At 44.4% G+C, this 17,114-nt stretch overlaps 1 protein-coding gene across 1 annotated transcript in view; it reads right to left on the bottom strand.

Annotated features, from left to right (window-relative positions):
• Positions 1 to 4,219: 4,219 nt before the first annotated feature.
• The window catches only part of Lypd6 (LY6/PLAUR domain containing 6), a 125,763-nt gene continuing 112,868 nt past the window's right edge, over positions 4,220 to 17,114 (bottom strand). Inside the window, exons 4-5 of the mRNA XM_085681139.2 lie at positions 9,128 to 9,258; positions 4,220 to 7,361 (exon numbers count right to left, since the gene is read on the bottom strand). Coding sequence (XP_085537265.1) covers positions 7,194 to 7,361; positions 9,128 to 9,258 — 299 coding nt within the window. The 3' untranslated portion in view covers positions 4,220 to 7,193. The remainder of the gene's footprint in view (positions 7,362 to 9,127; positions 9,259 to 17,114) is intronic.

The raw sequence follows: 17,114 nt of genomic DNA, 5'->3' as shown, positions 1-17,114 counted from the left end.
AGGGAAGATGTGCTCCCAACTGTGTCGAAGTTGAACCTCAGTGGTCTTCCACTGTCTCAGCTTGACTTGTTCTTTTAACTTCATCATTTATTTATGTGAGCATCATGAATAAAGTTCCCTGGCTATCAGGATGGAGAGTCTTAAAGAGAACACATAAGGAGTCATGCTCAAAAGCAGCATTGCATAGACGGCATGCAGTAATGGTCTGACAGTTTGGGGCAGTCTTTGTTTGGGGAAAATGTGTTACAGGTACCCTGAATCACCTATAGCTCTGAAGGAAAGGTATCCTGGCAGTCAGAAGTCAAGGATTACCTACAACTCGTTTCCAGCGGGGCTGTTTTCCCAGCAAAGTGTCACAGTCCTTGCTCCAGGAATGGCTTCCTTAATGACAATGTAACAACTTTGCCCTAGCAGAGGAAGGTTTCTCCAGCTGGGTTGTCAGAGCTCTGCTCTAGAGAAATGTTACATCTCTGCTCTACTCTGCTCCGGTGAAAGAAAGTTGTTACCACGGACCCTTTATTGGGAGGGAGGAATCCAGGAGAGTGGCTGCCTCTGCCAGGGTGAAAAAGGACAGCCCCAAACTGAACAGGTACAGGGCTTAGATAGAATTTCTTAGGGGCGGACCTTTCCAAGGTAGAGATTTTCAAGGTGAGGATTGAGCGAATTTCAATTCCTGAGCTTGCGGCAAGCTCAGAGATTGTTTGGATTTCATGCTCAAGAATTGGTTGGTTTTCATGCTCAGGGATTGGTCGAATTTGAATTCCTGAATTGGTTAGGGGCAAGGTGTATCTTTGGTTCTGGTCTCAGGACCAGGTTTTTCTTTCACTAGCCCTTTTTACCCTGCAGTATGGCCACTAAACAGGAGACCTGGCGACAAATCCCTATTAAGTGCCTTAACACATCAGTGTTGTTGAGGTGAGTGCCCTCTGCATCCCACTTTCTTGAGTCACAAATGATGCTATAAGGTACATTTATAATGGTGCCTTTGAGTCAGCTAGGTGACTTGCTCTACAGAGTTTTAACCATCAGACGATGATGGGCCCTAATGGATACTAATGGGCAGCTGTTAGCCATTAGGCACGAAGGGCTAAATACTCCCCTGGGCTGACTGATCATAACCATAGAACAGCCTCAGTGAAGAATCGTCCAAAATGTGGAATTTGGACAATTTCATTTTCAAGTTATATTCATCTACTGTTAATTATCATCTTGCCCCAAGATTGACCTTACCGCTGTCCTAAAAGCACATCTATGATGTCTCAACACCAATTCTACAAGTTAGCTCTTGCTGTTAGCTGAGCTTTTTCTTTTGGATTTGTTATCATTTTTGCCAGAATAGTCTTGCTAAACCTGAAATGAAGCTGGTGTCTCAGTTCTGGCTGTAGTTTGCAAATTCAACTAGAACACAAACTCAACACATCACACCGGCCTACTAAATAATTCATTACAAATAAGACTTACAGGCTTATTGTTGCTGCTGTTGTTGTGTGTTTAATCACCTGATTTTTAAGAGTTTGTAGAAGGTCTGATTTCTAATTTCATGGTGGTCTCGGCCACTCCCACATCAAGGAGGGTGTGTTTCTACACAGGACACCTGGTATGTAGGTCAACAGCAAGACATTCACAGTATCATTAGTATTAAAGTCAGGGATGGGCCCAACTCTTCAAGTATTAAAAAAAAAAAACCAACAACAACTTCAAAGCCAGAGCTAAGCCTGATGCTGACACGCACCAGAACGCCAGGCTGAATCAAGCCAGGCTGAGTCAGGAGGAAGCCCAAAATGAGTTCACTGCCACGATGGTCCACTCAGCACCTCTCACCAACTAGTCCCAGCACAAAGAATCGCTCAAGTGTGAGCTCTCACTTTGAGCAGCTCCTCAGCTCACATCATGTGATGTAGGCTCCAAATTGCTCAGTCCTGCCTCACCACTGGGAGAGACTGGGTGGGTGCCAAGCATAGTCAGCTGCGAGGAAAACATGGCTGAGAGAACAGATGCTTGAACTCTGGAGCAGACTCTGTCCCAACAGTCAGGCATCTCTGTAGAGTAGGACCCAGACGTTGCATGGATTCTGAATTCTCCTCAAAGATGAATGGATTTATTGAGGTTATGATTTATTTTTAGCTTTTCCATTTGCCCACTGGTTGACTCTGAGGGTGCTTTTTCCTTATGGCCACACTCAATAGACTTTCTTTCTTTTTCTTTCATTTTTGACTTTATCTTTTTCATTTTATTGAAATAACATTTTTTTCATTTGTTTTACATACCAACCAGTTTCCCTTCCCTCTTCTCCCACCCTCTCCCCTTTCCCATTTACTCCCCCTCCCCATCTGCACCTCCTCCGTCTCCATTCAGAAAGGGGCAGACCTCCCATGGACTTGCACAAAGCATGGCACATCAGGTTGGGACACGACCAAGTTCTTCAGCTTATGTTGAGGCTAATCCAACTTGGGGAACAGGTTACCAAAAGCCAGCTAAGCACCAGGCAGAGGTCCTGCTCCCACTGTTAGAAGCCTTACTAAAAGACCAAGCTATACAACTGTCACACACATGCAGAAGGCCTAGGTCGGTCCCATGCAGGCTCCCTAACTGGTGGTGGTCTAGTGTCCATGAGCTCCGGTGAGCTCAGGTCAGCTGTCTCTGTGGGTTCCCCCATCCTGATCATTCTGGCTTATACTATACCCCCCTTTCTTCACAAGACTCTCAGTGAAGTGCCTGTCAACAGACTTTCTTTATGGATGAACTTTCCCTGATTTGGCAACACGACCCTGGTATCTCTTCAAGTGTGGATGTCAGTGGAGGCTTGAACTCTAGGGCACATGATTTAGGAAGGTCAGTTCAAGACTTCAGATATAAGGTAATTCCAAACTATATCCAACTAAACGATATTGTATTTTTTCCCCAAATTGTTCTTCTTTTTTAGTTCATGAGTCTGGAGGTGATTATTTCTCTGAGTACTTCTCTTCTTGAATCAGGATGAACATTCTTTCATTAGGCTTCCTTGCTTTCTTATTGGAAGTTTTTCCTTTTCTGCTTCTAGTCCCTGCCTTGATGATACCCAAAGCACCTATCACCCTACAGCCAGAATAAAGAAAAAGGGCACTGCTAAACTCCTTGATGTAGCCAGTGCTTAATTACTCCAAGCATCGCAGAAGGGACACCTGGCAGAATTAGATCCTTAACACAGTTGTGCAGTGTCTGCAGTAACAAGCGATCTGGGCTCTCTGGGGGCTCTTTTCTCACGCAGAGAAAACGAAGGGGGTACGGCAGATGTTTCCTAATGCTCCTTTCACCTTCAACTCAGCAACCTGAACAGTAACTTCCTAGTGAAACTGCCAGAGAAAGGGGGCGACATCACGCATGTCATCCTGGGGGACATGTGGGACAAAGAGGAATCACAGTCTCTTAAGATAAACCACGAGTGTGACCTTCCTTGGACTCGCCACAGCTGTAGCCATCAAGCAGTGAATGCGTTCATGTTGATCAATGGAAGCCAGGCACAGAGCATTTTGCAGTGCTTCGAAGATAAGCTGATATGTAAAAGTCAGCATTGCCCTTAGAACAAAAAGGCGGACTCTAGAGAGGCCACTTCTCAGTCTCTGAATTTTAAATCTGAAGTATTTTAAATTTGAAATGATCACTACAAACAAAAATTACACTCAACTAATTACAGCGACAGCAATCTGCACAAAGTATGATTGGTGTTTGCTCGCAGAAGGAAGTAGTCACGGTGTTAATAATCCGCTAACGAGAGGAACAAGTGAGACCAAAGGCTGGAGCTGAAGCACATTGGGGAGCTGACAAGATGGCGCAGCGGGTGAAAGTTCATGCGTCACAAGCCTACCAACTGAACTTCAGCCAGCGGTGGGTGGGGGAGACCTCCTGAAACATGTCCTCCAACTGACGCTGTCAGGAAAGAACCAACTCGCCAAAGTTGTCCTCTCACCTCCATACACATGGTACGTGTGAACACACACACGCTGTCCATGGGTTTTAACAAAGAAATGTTCAAGAAAAACTATAGACCAGTCTGAAAAGTTCTGATTTTCTGAGCACTTACCTCTGTATGAATCACTTGGCATAAGAGAGTATCTTTCATGTATGTAGTTCTTGACTGTAACATCTCTAGAAAGTCAGCCCGTGAAAGAAGTCCACGGCTTGTATCTAAGCCAGTGTATTAACCACTGATTGACATACACACTAGCATGAAGAAGCCAGATGAAACACACTTAAAATCTTTATTCATTGATTTACAAAGTGTACAATATTTACATTTAGGCATTAATCCCATATTGGCATGGATGTTGAAGGGAGTCTAAAAATAAATATGTGGCATATAGTTTAATATACACATCATGGCTCTTTGCATGTCAAGCCATCACCAATGGTGAGGTTTAATGGACAGTTTAAAGTGACAGAATGGTCAGATGGCTAACTTGTCCTGGACCGTCGACATGGATGGCTCCTCCTTGGCTTTGAGGCTAGGGCTGGTGAAAAAAAAATCACATTCTTTCTAGAGAATTAGACAAAAGCCACTTTGACAGGCATCAGGGATGTGTGCCGTGCATGTGGGCAGTGGCTGCAATTAATTTCCAGGCAGTGGGCAATCTGTACCTTTGAGAACCTTGTCCCTGTAAACCAGCCAGGCAGGCTCTAGTGTGCTCAGTTCCTTGTCTCTCACTCAGATTGCATGCAGCACTTGGAAAATATCAGTGGAGTGTGACCATGCACACACATACACACACAAAAAAATGGTACTTATAGTTATATACAACATCAAATTCCCATTGTCTTAAAGCATCTTTAGATGCAAGGTCAACTGTCTCCTCTTTTGACCAGAGGGATAAATAGAGAAGCTATAACTTTACTCCCCCCAAAAAAAGTTTTAACCGGGGACACATGCAAATATCATCCTGGGAAGCAGAATGTGTTCTACATGATACGATGGGCCAATATCCATGAAGTCAGACCTGTCAGTTTTCCTAGCAAAGAAATTCCACGTCCTTTTCCGTTCAAACCTGTCACATCCCGCATACACTAAATCTAAAGGAAAAGGCTTCATTTATCCAACATCTCTGAGTCTCAGGACCTTCATCTGTAAAGCATAGGTATGTGCTGTACCTTTCAGAGTTGCTGGAGGGTTATATGGCCTAACTATGTAAAGTGCTTAGCAAAGTGCCTGGCACGTGCTTAGGACGCGCCTTTCTCTCCTGACTCTCCCATTCCGTTATAAGCAGGAAATGGATACGCCTGCCAAACTCTGAATTAAGGCTGTGCAATGCAACTCCAATGATGTGTATCAGAGTTTCTGCTGTTAGTTCATATTTAGTCCCTGAGGGGGTCTCATTTCATGAGCTAAAGTTCCCTGTGCAGGGCAGATGTATTTTAACAGCACGGTCCTCTTCATCAGGGCTTTGCTCCGCCAAGTTCCATGCTAACACAACCCACAGCCCCGCAGAGATACTTGGACCAATGATAGTCTCCACGCAAATATTTCCAGAACAACGCTTCTGAGGAAACCACGAGTAAAACCCTTGAGGCGAACATACAACTCATGCTCACAGAAAAATGAACATTTTTTGTTGTTGTTAGCATCGGTGCAATGCTCATTGATAACTCTCCATGAATGAATGGTAAGTTCTACCATTGTTGAAAACAAACATTCTAATTTCGTATTTTGTTCAGAAAAAAAGCATTTTTTGAAATATAATTTAGTTTCTAGTTTATACCATACAAAAATAAATGTCATTTAAAGGATTTACATGGAAAAAGAAAACAATGCAGTTTTTAGGTTTAAAAAAAATACATAAAGGATGACAAAAACCTTGTCTACTCCAAAGGCAGCACCTGAGAGATACAAATACTACCCCTAGCTCACACACCACTTACAATCCATCTTCCCCTCATCCTAGCACAGAAGTCTTCTTACCTTATTGACCTACCAATAATTTAATTCAGCACTTTCTCCATAAAGTCACTTGGTTTTGGAAGGAGAGGGCTCTTTGGCAGCAAATACTATGGACAGTGAGAGAATTTTGCTTAGCCATTTCTGGGCTTTCACAATGAACTAGGATTAACCTCCACAAAGCTAGCTAGCTTTCTTGTTTTCTTGTTTTCTTTCTTTCTTTCTTTCTCTCCTTTCTTAAGATGTATTTATTTATTTATTTATTTATTTATTTATTTATTTATTGTGTATGCAGTGTTCTGCCTCCATGTATCTCTGCAGGCCAGACGAGGGCACCAGATCTCATTACAGTTGGTTGTGAGCCACCATGTGGTGGCTGGGAATTGAATTCCGAACCTGTGGAAGAGCAGTCAATGCTCTTAACCTTTGAGCCATCTCTCCAGCTCCACAAAACCTTCTGTCATTCTGACGTCCTCTCTCTGACTGGATTAGCTATATCTGAATGGAATGCAACACGCGGAGAAAACAACCCCACCGCACTTCACGAATTTGTAGATGCTCCTGGTCCAGCTGTGATCCAGGAACTAGGGAAACAGAATTAGTTCTCAGGGCAAGGCCTAGCTCTCCAGTTATAAGAAGGGGTAAATCTCCTCTTGTGGGCACTCATTTCACAAACCTTTCTCTCGTCAACTCTACAAATACAACAAACTTTGATAATTGCCTTTCTTGTCCTTTTCAAAGAGCAGCAGGAATGTGTTTCCCTACGTTAAGATAAGAAGGCTGGGGAAATGAAACTGAGCAAAGTAGGGACTTTTAGGGACTCCATCAGAATCTCAAAGAAATTATTCCATTTACTTTTGGATTTAAAGTTTTAAAATTCCAAAACCACAGGTGAAGCTGTGATTTGAATTAAGCTAGGGGTTCTTTCCTTTTCCAGAAAGCTCACATCGCCTGCATCCATGGCTATTTCTCCTGTAGCTCACGCATGGCTTTGGAATCAAGAACCCAGACATCCATAAATGCAGAACTCTTTCTCGGAGCAAAACCGCAGGTTTGTGGTATAGAAATCAGGGTCTGTATGGGGGACAGGCTAACTTAGATGGAGTTTTGGTTAGGCTGGAAATGACAGCTTTGAAGCAATGCTTATTCTTTATGGCAATGCGAATGCCTGGCTGTGCTGATGTCCGGGGCGCTGTGGTTGCATTCTGTCGCTACTGCCAGGCGATGACTCATGCATGACTGCGGGCCACAGGGAAACCCACAGAGCTATGCTTGGTGGAGAGGGCTGCTATAAGGTGAGTCCAAGCCACACCCACAAGCAGGACACAATCACTGACATGCAGTGTGGGTGCCCGTTGGTCTGATTTATAGGTGACGTTGTGGCAAATGTGGCATCAGTCTCGTTGCGAGGGAGTGGCAGATTACAGATATTTCCTTCACAGCAGGAGGTGCAGATCTGAAAGAAAGTAAGAAAACAAAGGGTGAGCTGGGGCCAGGTTGTCTCAGAAGGAGGCGGGGTATCAGAAGAAACGGTATACCTCCTGGCAAATGAGAAGTCTGTTCTACAAAAGCAACGGTGCCTGACATTCAGGAGGGGCAAGAACAGCATCCCATCTAGAAGCAACGTGCTCCATCCACATGAAAAATTTCAGCCTACATTTCAGGGAACCTATGTTACGTTTCTGGCATCTCATCTGCCCTAACTGCTAGGCTTCATGGTCCTCGAAAATGGGAATTATGAAAATTGCCCTCCTTCCTCAAAGAAGCTCTTCCTGACAGCAGGAAGTAACTCTTAAGTGGGCAAAACTTTCTCTTTGAGATTTTCCCAATGAGGATTAAGTGGCAATGACTCGGCTCCTGTGAACCTGAATGTTTACCCCTATTAATTCTATGGATATAGTCAACTCTATTCTCTTGAGTGGAAGACATCTGAAGGGTTTTCATTTATTCAATTACTCTTGCTTTATATCACTTTACCCTTGAAGCCTATGGAAGAAGCGAATCCAAGGATTCATCGACAGAAGTTATTTGGGGCCAGGGTTCCCCACTGTGTTGACCAGCACCCTCAACACCACCAACTTGGAGGCTCGTCAGACGTGCAGAATCTCATACCATCCCCAGAAGTGAAGGACTAAAATCTGAATTTTAACAAGATCCCAGATGAATCAGATTCATAAGGTGGTTATTATCCTATAGTTACTAGTCAGGAGAAATGCAAACCACTGACCACAACCAACATGAGTCCCCAAAATAGCATAATACTGAGAAGAGAGACCAGAAGTTAGGGACAAGTTTAAATTTCAGCCTTTCTCTTACTAGCTGTGTAACACAAGCAACTGACACCTCTTCAGATTTCCTGTGCTCCTCTTGGGAGAAAAAAAGATCACAATAATACCTGAGAGCCACACACGGCTTGCTGGAGGGGTCAGGTAATGACCTTGACTTGACCTTTCTTCAAATTAGTAACAAGGAGGCAGGTGGTGTTTAAATTCTTCGTGAATCTGAGAAGTAGCTTAAAAATTGTTTCTGCTTCTAATGAATGAAAGCAGCTACTGATGGCAAGGCTGTTCCATGGTACGAGAAAGGGAGTTTCCCTGAACCCCAGGGAAACCTGACAGGTGGGTAGATGTCAAGTCAAGGCCCAAGTGTGCGAGATTAAGACCACAGAGTCAGCGCTGGAGCACCGCAAGGACAAGCAAGATTCCAGGGATAAGCAAAGCTGGCTTCTTTATAGTCTCCGTCCTAGACAGCCCAACACTCATTTCCCACAGGCCCAGCTAGTGTTTAAAGGGAATAAATCCACAGGAGTGGCTTTCTTATCATCTGTGGAATGATTCTGGTGCCAATGGAGCGCTGCCCTAAACTGGGACCCCAAGAACGACATGCACCCTCGTTCTAGAGAAAGTTATCAAACTATACTGCCTCCTGCTGCCTCAGGCGGAAGACGGAGTATCCGCCATGTTCTATGAAGATGAGTCTGAGTGGTCCCTGACCTCTCCAGACTCTTCTAAGGGAGGAAAAAGCCTATGCCTTCACCATCCTCTTTACAAGACCTTATACGCTCCATTTGCTTGTCTTTTGCCCAGCCACGCACTGTAATCTCCTAAAGCAAACAGGAAAACAAGTACATTTTCAGAGCCTACGTAGGAATGGGTGGGGAAGATCTGTTAATGAGCCCTGGAGAATCCACTAAAGGGAGCGGGAATTAATGCTTCCCCAGACCTTGTAGCCTTCATGCTCCGAGTCTCGACAGCCCGTGGATAAGCACTCCTCCAGTGGGACACAGCGCTTGGTGACAGAGATGCTGTTTCCTGTGACTTCCATGGTGTGCTGAGTGTAGCAGTATCTGGTGTCTGTCAGGAGAAAACAACCCTTCATTGAGATGGGAAACGCGATACGTGAGTCCTGCCTGATGGAAAAGAACACAGCAGGCTGTCTTCCTGGACGCCCCTCAAATTCACTTTACATGAAATGCTCTAAATATAGGCACCAGAGGATGGCGGAGGGAACCAGATCTCGAAGGAAGTAGCTCTCCCACCAGACGTCAAATGACTCGGATGACAATGGAGAATTTTCCTAAACATGGACCCCAATAATGAGATGAACCTTCACTTTCAGGAAGTTATCAAAAGAACTGTCTCCTGCTTCCTTAGATGACAACTCTGAGTGGCTGCCACGCTCTCCCAAGGTGATTTTTAGGAAGACATGACAGTGCATAGGATGGGCACAACCTCCATGCGAAGATCCACCTCCCGCAGGCAGAGGATGGCCTTCTGCAGAACGCTGGTCTGTCTGTCCATCACAGTCCCCCCAAAGCAAGACGCGATGGCAGAACTGCCTTTCCACACATTTTACCATTGCTCTCATTTTTATTTTCAGGGGATGGCAGCTTACAGGTGGTTAGAGCTGTAGTGGTTTTCAAAGGGAGTGATCAGAGAGAAAAGTTGGGGGAGGGTGGTAACAACAGGTTTTCAGAAGATGGAAGATTATAGCGGGGTGTGTGTGTGTGTGTGTGTGTGTGTATGTGTGTGTGTGTAAAGTGTTGGCTCTGATTAGCATATAAGTGCCTGTCCAATGGGTTTCCTCTGGGCAAGGCACCCAGTGAAGGGAAACAGACTCAGACTCTGACTTGGCAGGGACCAGTAGTCCACAGGACAGCATAGGAATTTGCAAAACCTGTGCAGCTTGCAGACTCTTTTCTCCATCGTTGTGTTGTTGATTCTTCGGGCAGTTTTTACTTCTCCTTTGTCGGTCACACGTGCAACAGCTGTAATTTCCTCCTGGAAATTCTGTTCTTTCTTAAGTAGTTCCCCCTAAGATTCAGCAGGGGTTAATGCTTCTCAAATCTCTTATCTTGGAATTACTAACTATAGCTCCTAATCCTGGGGACTTCTCTGACTCAAAAGACACAGTTGGGTACGTATGAGTGCCTTATAAAAGGCTGCCTTTTACCGAGAGATTGAGACATGGGGACCCTCTTGTAGAAGAGGGAACTGTTGCAGACATGAAAAAAGCTGTTTGGGTTTGAATATTGTTGTCCTTAAAGCACTGTACCTGTGTCTAGTACTTTTTAACCGCAAGTAGCTGCCAGCTGACGTAAGTGCTGCAAGAACAAGATGTGTTCAGCTCGATATCTAGTTAAGCCTGCAAAAACGCTGAACTCTAGAATACGACTGGGTAGGAGGTGGGAAAGTCTATTTGGGAAAACATAAAGGGGAACAATGGGGCCTTTCATAATGATTATGATGTATTACTTAAAATATGAGATAGTTCTTAGAAGTCAAAAATAGGAGCCCATAATAAAACTGTTGATGTAACCGTGGTAAGAAAAACTCTATTTAAGTATAAATAAAGATGGTCTGGGCTACTGGGGCCGCTTGAGTACCATCCACCTGGCAGTCACAATTTTTCCTTGTTGCCCGCCCCCCCACCACCACGTCCCCATCTCAGGACCTGAACCTGAGCTGAGCTGGAGCCCAGCAGTGAAGTGTTCCCATCTAACATCAGAAGAATTAGAAACGGATCCATTTTGTTGGCAAAAGTGACTCTCCACAAAAGCACGAACCTGGCCACCAGAACAGCCAGATGGAGAATGTTCAGGAACGGACCAACCCTAGAGGTCTCTGAATCTGGGAACTTCTTTTTCCCGTCCTCTGATCTCCATGCCCCTCCGGCAGAAGAGAGCCACGGTGGCTGTCTACAGCCCTTCTTCATCCCGGGAAGAAAGCTTGAGGTTTCCTCCAGGGTTTCACAGAGAACTCAAGGAAAAGCGACATGGCCCATGTCATTATTTATGGCCTGCAGGCCGCACGCAGCTCCACCAGCCTGGGTGCAGGAGAGTGCTCCACTCCCCCCTTCACATTACAAGAGATGAATAATTCTCGAGAAGTGTCACTTGGCCGTTTTTCATCCGTATCTTGGCTCTCACTCCACATGCTTTATACATTTGGGGTATTTAGTTGCTAATATGGAATTATGGTCCATGGGATTATTTATTAGGCAATAAAAATTCCCCCATCAGATTCTGTCATGATTTTGGCAGCTTTTTTATCAAAGAGCTAGTGTTCAACGAAGAACGCGTAAGGTATTAGGTCCCGGGAATGAGCTCATCTAGACCACACTGACACATCTCGGAAATCATGGAAACTCGGGGACTTAAATGTCTCCCTAGGCATGCTCGACTCACAGGACCCAGAATCACCTCTGAATCTGACCAATGGCAACTCCTTGCCCAGGGTGACGTTGTTGTGGATGTCTTGTTTCTGTCTGGGGTGCTGTCTCCACAATGCACCCTGCCTGGAATTCTGTTTCCTGGAGTCAGTCAGACCCAGGCAGTCATAAGACATCTCAGGGTCCTGTGGAGTTCTTGGAGATTAGGGTAAGTGAGGTCATCTGGGGGTGAACAGTTGAAAGCATTACACCTGGCAAATTCCCTCAAGCCCTGGCCTCTAATTAAAGGTGGAGGTGACTGGCTATTGGGTGAACAGGGGGCAGGTTTCCTCATCTGCAAGCTTTAACAAATGAAGACCAGAAGCCTAAGAGATTTACCCCATCTTCCAAAGAGGACGGCTTTACCTCTTTGGCATCAGCCAATGGACATTTATGGCTGTGATGAGTAAACCTTTTCCACTCCCACCCTGACTTCAAATGCTGTAGAAAGCAATAAAAGCAGGAATGTTCTTATCTCCTGGCTCTGCTTAGTGCAGGCAACCTGAGCAGCTGCCAGAGGCTGTGCAGCTAAAAATGTAAATGTGTACAGTTAAGATCACACCCAGATGGAGGAAGTAAGTCACTACAAGCTTCAGTTTGGGAAACTAGGTTTGTTCCTCAAGTAATGAATGAGCTTGGTCGAAGTAAGCCTTAAGATAGCAATTGGTAAGCTGGATCCAACAACTTTTACTTCATCTTTTTTTCCTCATTAATTCATCAATAGGAGGTTTATTCCTTCAAATGCCATGTGGTTCCAGTTCCCACACTGATTCGAATATTTTTTTTTTCAGGAAAATATGCAAAACCCTAACACCTAACAAACTAATTTTTTGTCTATCTGTGTTGAGAGGAAAATGGAGTTCATTGAAAATGTTGGGACACCATCAAGCGCAATCTGTGAAACAAAGACAGATTGAGAACATCGCCATCGCCTCCTAAGGTAGAGACCTTCACTCTGAAGCAGCAGTTTCTCAAAGGCCTTTCCACTTCTTAGCTTGCAAAGCCCTAGGTGAGTCATGAAATGTTAATGCAGAAAAAGGTTCTGCAGTTAAATATGGGTTGGAAATGCTCAAATATAAAGTTGAAGTGGTTTCACTGGTGCACATTTTATAAGCGCCTTCAATATGCGCCGTAATCTGGGATCTCCAAGGGTGTGTTGGGGCTTGCAGATGGAATTTCCCGAGCAGAACCCGGTGAACCACAGGCGGCTTATCACTGAGCAGGAGCAGCGATCAAAACTGAGTCCTAGTCACTGAGCATGGCTCGCTCTGCATTCTGAAGAACCCCGGGGTTGGTAATGAGGTTATATGAGAATCAAGTCTGCTGATAACTTCACACTAAAAGGATTTCAAAGGCTTTTATCTAAAAGATAAAAGATGGATTTGAATTTCTACCAGGTTAGTTTCAGCCTCTCAAATCTCATAGTCTGCAACTGCATAGAATTCCCAGAGGTTGAGAAGCCAAACTCTTCGACTCATGGTAAAGTCAGAAATGGGAAAGACAGCTTAATCCATAACTGAAAAACACAAAGTGTAATTTTCACAACTCTCTCTGTTCGTGTCTCTGTCTCTCCCTCTCTCTCCTCAGTCACATTTTGAAATTTAAAACCAGTTCATAGCTAAAAGCATTTTCACTAACCAATATAGTTTCCAGTAGAAGAAACTGAGTCAACAGATTATACCAGGCGTTATTTGGATTAAGCCATTACAGACGTTTGTACCAGAGGGAAACGCTTACTCCGAGCTGCCCTGCTCTGTGGTTCGGCTAGTTTGAGTTTAACACAAAGATGTCTAATTTTTACAGCAATACCAGGAAACAACTCCCCGGGTGCCTAAAAATGAATGGGAAGCAAAGAATTGTAACAACAGCCTTACAAATTCTACTAGAAATCAAAGGGCTGGTGGCCCCTGCCTGCACACTGCCTGCTCGGTTTTTTACTGTGCACTAGCAGTTCACATCTGCATTGCTGGCCAGGCAGTGACTGCTCTGAGCGCCCTAAGGGGCAGGACCTCTTTGCAGTTCCTACTCAACTGTGAATCGCATCTCTGGGATTTCCCACCTAGATCTCAGACAGGTCTTCCAGGTTGTCTTTGTCTCTGGTCTTTTCTCTTCCAATGTCTCTTTTCACCAGAATGTAGACGTTCTCTCCTGCTTTGTTCTTGAAACTCTTTTCACTCACGTGACCTCATCAAACTCCTGGTTCCGCACCTTTGGTCTCCTCCTTCTATCTATGTCCTGAGCACAGCCAGTGTCCCACCACGCCTCACATGTGTGTTGAACAAACAATAACATGCTTCCCCCCGATTCTCTTCCCACGTGTCAATCTCTGGAAGGCACCGCCTGGAATGTGACACCTTTACCGTCCCAGAAAATGTGAACCAGAAATGCTGGAAGCAACTCAGATTTCCCTCCAAATATGAGCCTCTAAATTCTCTGAAATGCCTGCATAATACATTTCCTACTGCAAGACTTTATCGCTTCCTGGTCTAGGCCTGAGTAACAGTCTAGGAAATTGACGAGTGTGTAAAATTTGAATTCCCTTTGAAGTAATGAATATTTATGCTTACTTAAAGAACCTGGAGACATTGGCTGGATTGTTAGGAATATACAGATGAACTTCCATACATCTGCCTCCATGCCTGATACCTCGGCCATTCCTGAAAACAATCTCATTAAAATTTGGCAAAAATCTAGTAAAATTTGGTCTCCCTTACAAATCTGATGTCATTCAATGTGGAATTGTTCCCATGTTCACATCAAACGATGTGCACTGCTAGGTGTATGTCTCTAGACAGGAAAGCAAGAACAGGAGCTGGAGGCGGCAGAAAGCTGACAGACTGCAAACGCCTGGGCCAGTGCTTCTCAACCTTCCTAACGCTGCGACCCTTTAATACAGCTCCTCATGTTGTGGTGATTCCCCAGCCATAAAATTATTTTTTGTTGCTACTTCATAACTGTAATTTTGCTACTGTTACGAATCATAATGTAAATTTCTGTGTCTTCTGATGGTATTAAGCCCCCAAAGGGGTGATGACCCACAGATTGAGAATCACTGTTTCCTTCCCGGCACATCTGTTCAGCTCTGTGGATCCCTGAGATCCAGTTCTCAGTTCTCACTTCCCCTTCCAGTCCACTCTCTTCCTGCTCTCCAGATTGAGTACTTTCTATGGTTCTGCTTACAGATCACTGGCACTCTCATTTGTTGCTGCGACTCTGTTGGGGTACCCGCTGGACATTTTTATTTCAAGCACAGCCATGGTTTTTTAAACAATCAGAAATTTTCATTTGGCTCCTCTCATATTTTCCCGATTTCTTTGTTATTTTCAGGATAATTATAATGATTGAAGCATTTTTCTTATTGCCATTGACTTAAATTCCTCATCAGGTAATTCTTCATCTCTACCTCAGCTTGGTGTTCATTTGTGATAGTTGGGATCTGTAGTGTCCCTCAAAAGTCCACATGTTAATGCCTTTTTCACCAGCCTCTTGTGTTACTAGGAGGTCATGGAAGCTTTAAGTGAATGAACTGTGTGAGAGTTAGGTCGTTAAGGCATGTCTATCTCTCCAACCATCCCCGCATACCACCACCATTGTAAGATGAGCAGCTTGTTCTACCATGGCTCCCAGGACAATGTGCAGCTTAGCTGAAGGCCTGAAATTCAACAGGGCCAACTAACCAACCAACTAACTAACCAAGTAACATTCAAACCTCCCAAACTGCGAGCCACAGTAAAGCTTTCCTGGGTTTATAGTTAGTTGTGTCAGATGCCCGTTATGCTCTCTGTTCAATTTGAGCCCTTCCTGGGATGCCGGGTGACTTTTAAACTGAAATCTAGACATTTCTGTGTGATGCTGTAGCATCCTACAGCTCATGAAACCTGGCTTGAGATTGGTGGGCTGACCAATGCTCCCCACACAGGCTTTATAGATGCTGTGCAGAGTAGGGGGTGAGGCTTATTGCCAGTGGGTGGGGCTTATTGCCAATGGGTGGGGCTTAAAGCCAATGGGAGGCAAAGTTCTGACTCTCTACCCAGCTTGTTTTTACAGTGTCCCAGATGGGGTGGAGGCAGCCCCTTGCTGGTGAACCCAGAAGCCTGAAGTCTACCACCATGGTTTCTGCTAGCAATAGGGGGATACCTTATAATTGCCCAGAAAGAATGAAGAGTCCATTACTTGTCCATCTCTGCAACCATCCTAAGAGGTAGGGAGAAAGAACTCAGTACTATCGCACAAGTTCTAGTTCGTATGTTTGTAAATGAGATTTTTAGTCTTAGGGCTGTGGGTTCAAGCCCCACATTGGGTGCCATTATGTAATCAGAGACTGTGCCTTCACTTTTTTTCCCTGGCCACCCAGACCCAAATAATCACATAAAAACTATTTTGATTACAATGATGTTTAGCCAACAGCTCAAGTGCATTCCTAGTTAGCTCTTACATCTTAAATTAACACATTTCTATTCATCTATGAATCACCATGAGGCTGTGGCTTACCAGTAATGTTCTGGCATCTTTCTCCTTCGGCAGCTATATGGCATCTCTTTGACATGCCTATTCTCTCTCTATATCTCTGAATTTTCTGCCTGGCTTTACTCTGATGAGCCATTGGACAAAACAGCTTTATTCATCAAACAATAAAAGCAACACATATACAGAAGGGCATCTCACATTACAGTTCAGCCTGCCATGAACGGAAGGGTGGACTCTCCATTCCTTTCTGCTGGATAGTGCAGTTACAGTTTTGTCTGTGGAGTTTGCTGAGAGTAATGGCTCTTACACAGAAGTTTCCTGTCTTTCTAGGCTGCCTCCCTTCCTGGGCTATTCGCTGGCAAAAGGACGACAGTTTCCTGTCTTTCTAGGCTGCCTCCTTCCAGGGCTATTTGCTGGCAAAAGGACGACTTTGCTAGAGTTTACTGTGCCTGTGTCAGTGATACTTTGGGTTTATTCTTCAGCTCCAAGTTTAGAAAGAACACCTGGAAGCCATTACAGCACTGTTGTCCTTCAGGTCCTGAAGGTCATAGCTACTTTGCAATTTTCTCTTTCTCCACCTTTCAGAGTTTTCTTTTTCTTTTTGGTTCCTATATAATGGTCAGGATTTTATTTGTACTTCATAAGGGAAGCAGAAAAGGGCATTGATGTCATCTCTCCAGAATGAAAGCATCAGCATTCCTGGTATCACGGGCTACGTAATTATACTTAGGAGAATGCTTTGCTTCATGCACAATAAGATTCTTAGCCATCCATATGACCTTTTCCGGCCAGACGGCTATGAAGAACTCCATAACCAATCCTGTGGTGGGCAGGATCCTGGATGAGATCTATCTACTGTTCTAGATAAAGAATAGGGTTCATTCCTGTTGGTGACTACACTCCTACAACATGTGACAGATCCTTGCACAACTCACCACATGTTTAATTTACTATGAAGACAGACGTAGCTATGGGAAGGCCATGTCCAGCCAAGCTCTTCTGCTTAAAGCTTAATCAAATTAAAACATTTAAA

This window comes from Myodes glareolus, chromosome 21, assembly GCF_982192425.1.
Source record: "Myodes glareolus chromosome 21, mMyoGla1.1, whole genome shotgun sequence".
NCBI classification, from domain to species: domain Eukaryota; kingdom Metazoa; phylum Chordata; class Mammalia; order Rodentia; family Cricetidae; genus Myodes; species Myodes glareolus.
The sequence above is the reverse complement of the archived record's forward strand: the minus strand, read 5'-3'. Positions and strand labels throughout refer to the sequence as shown.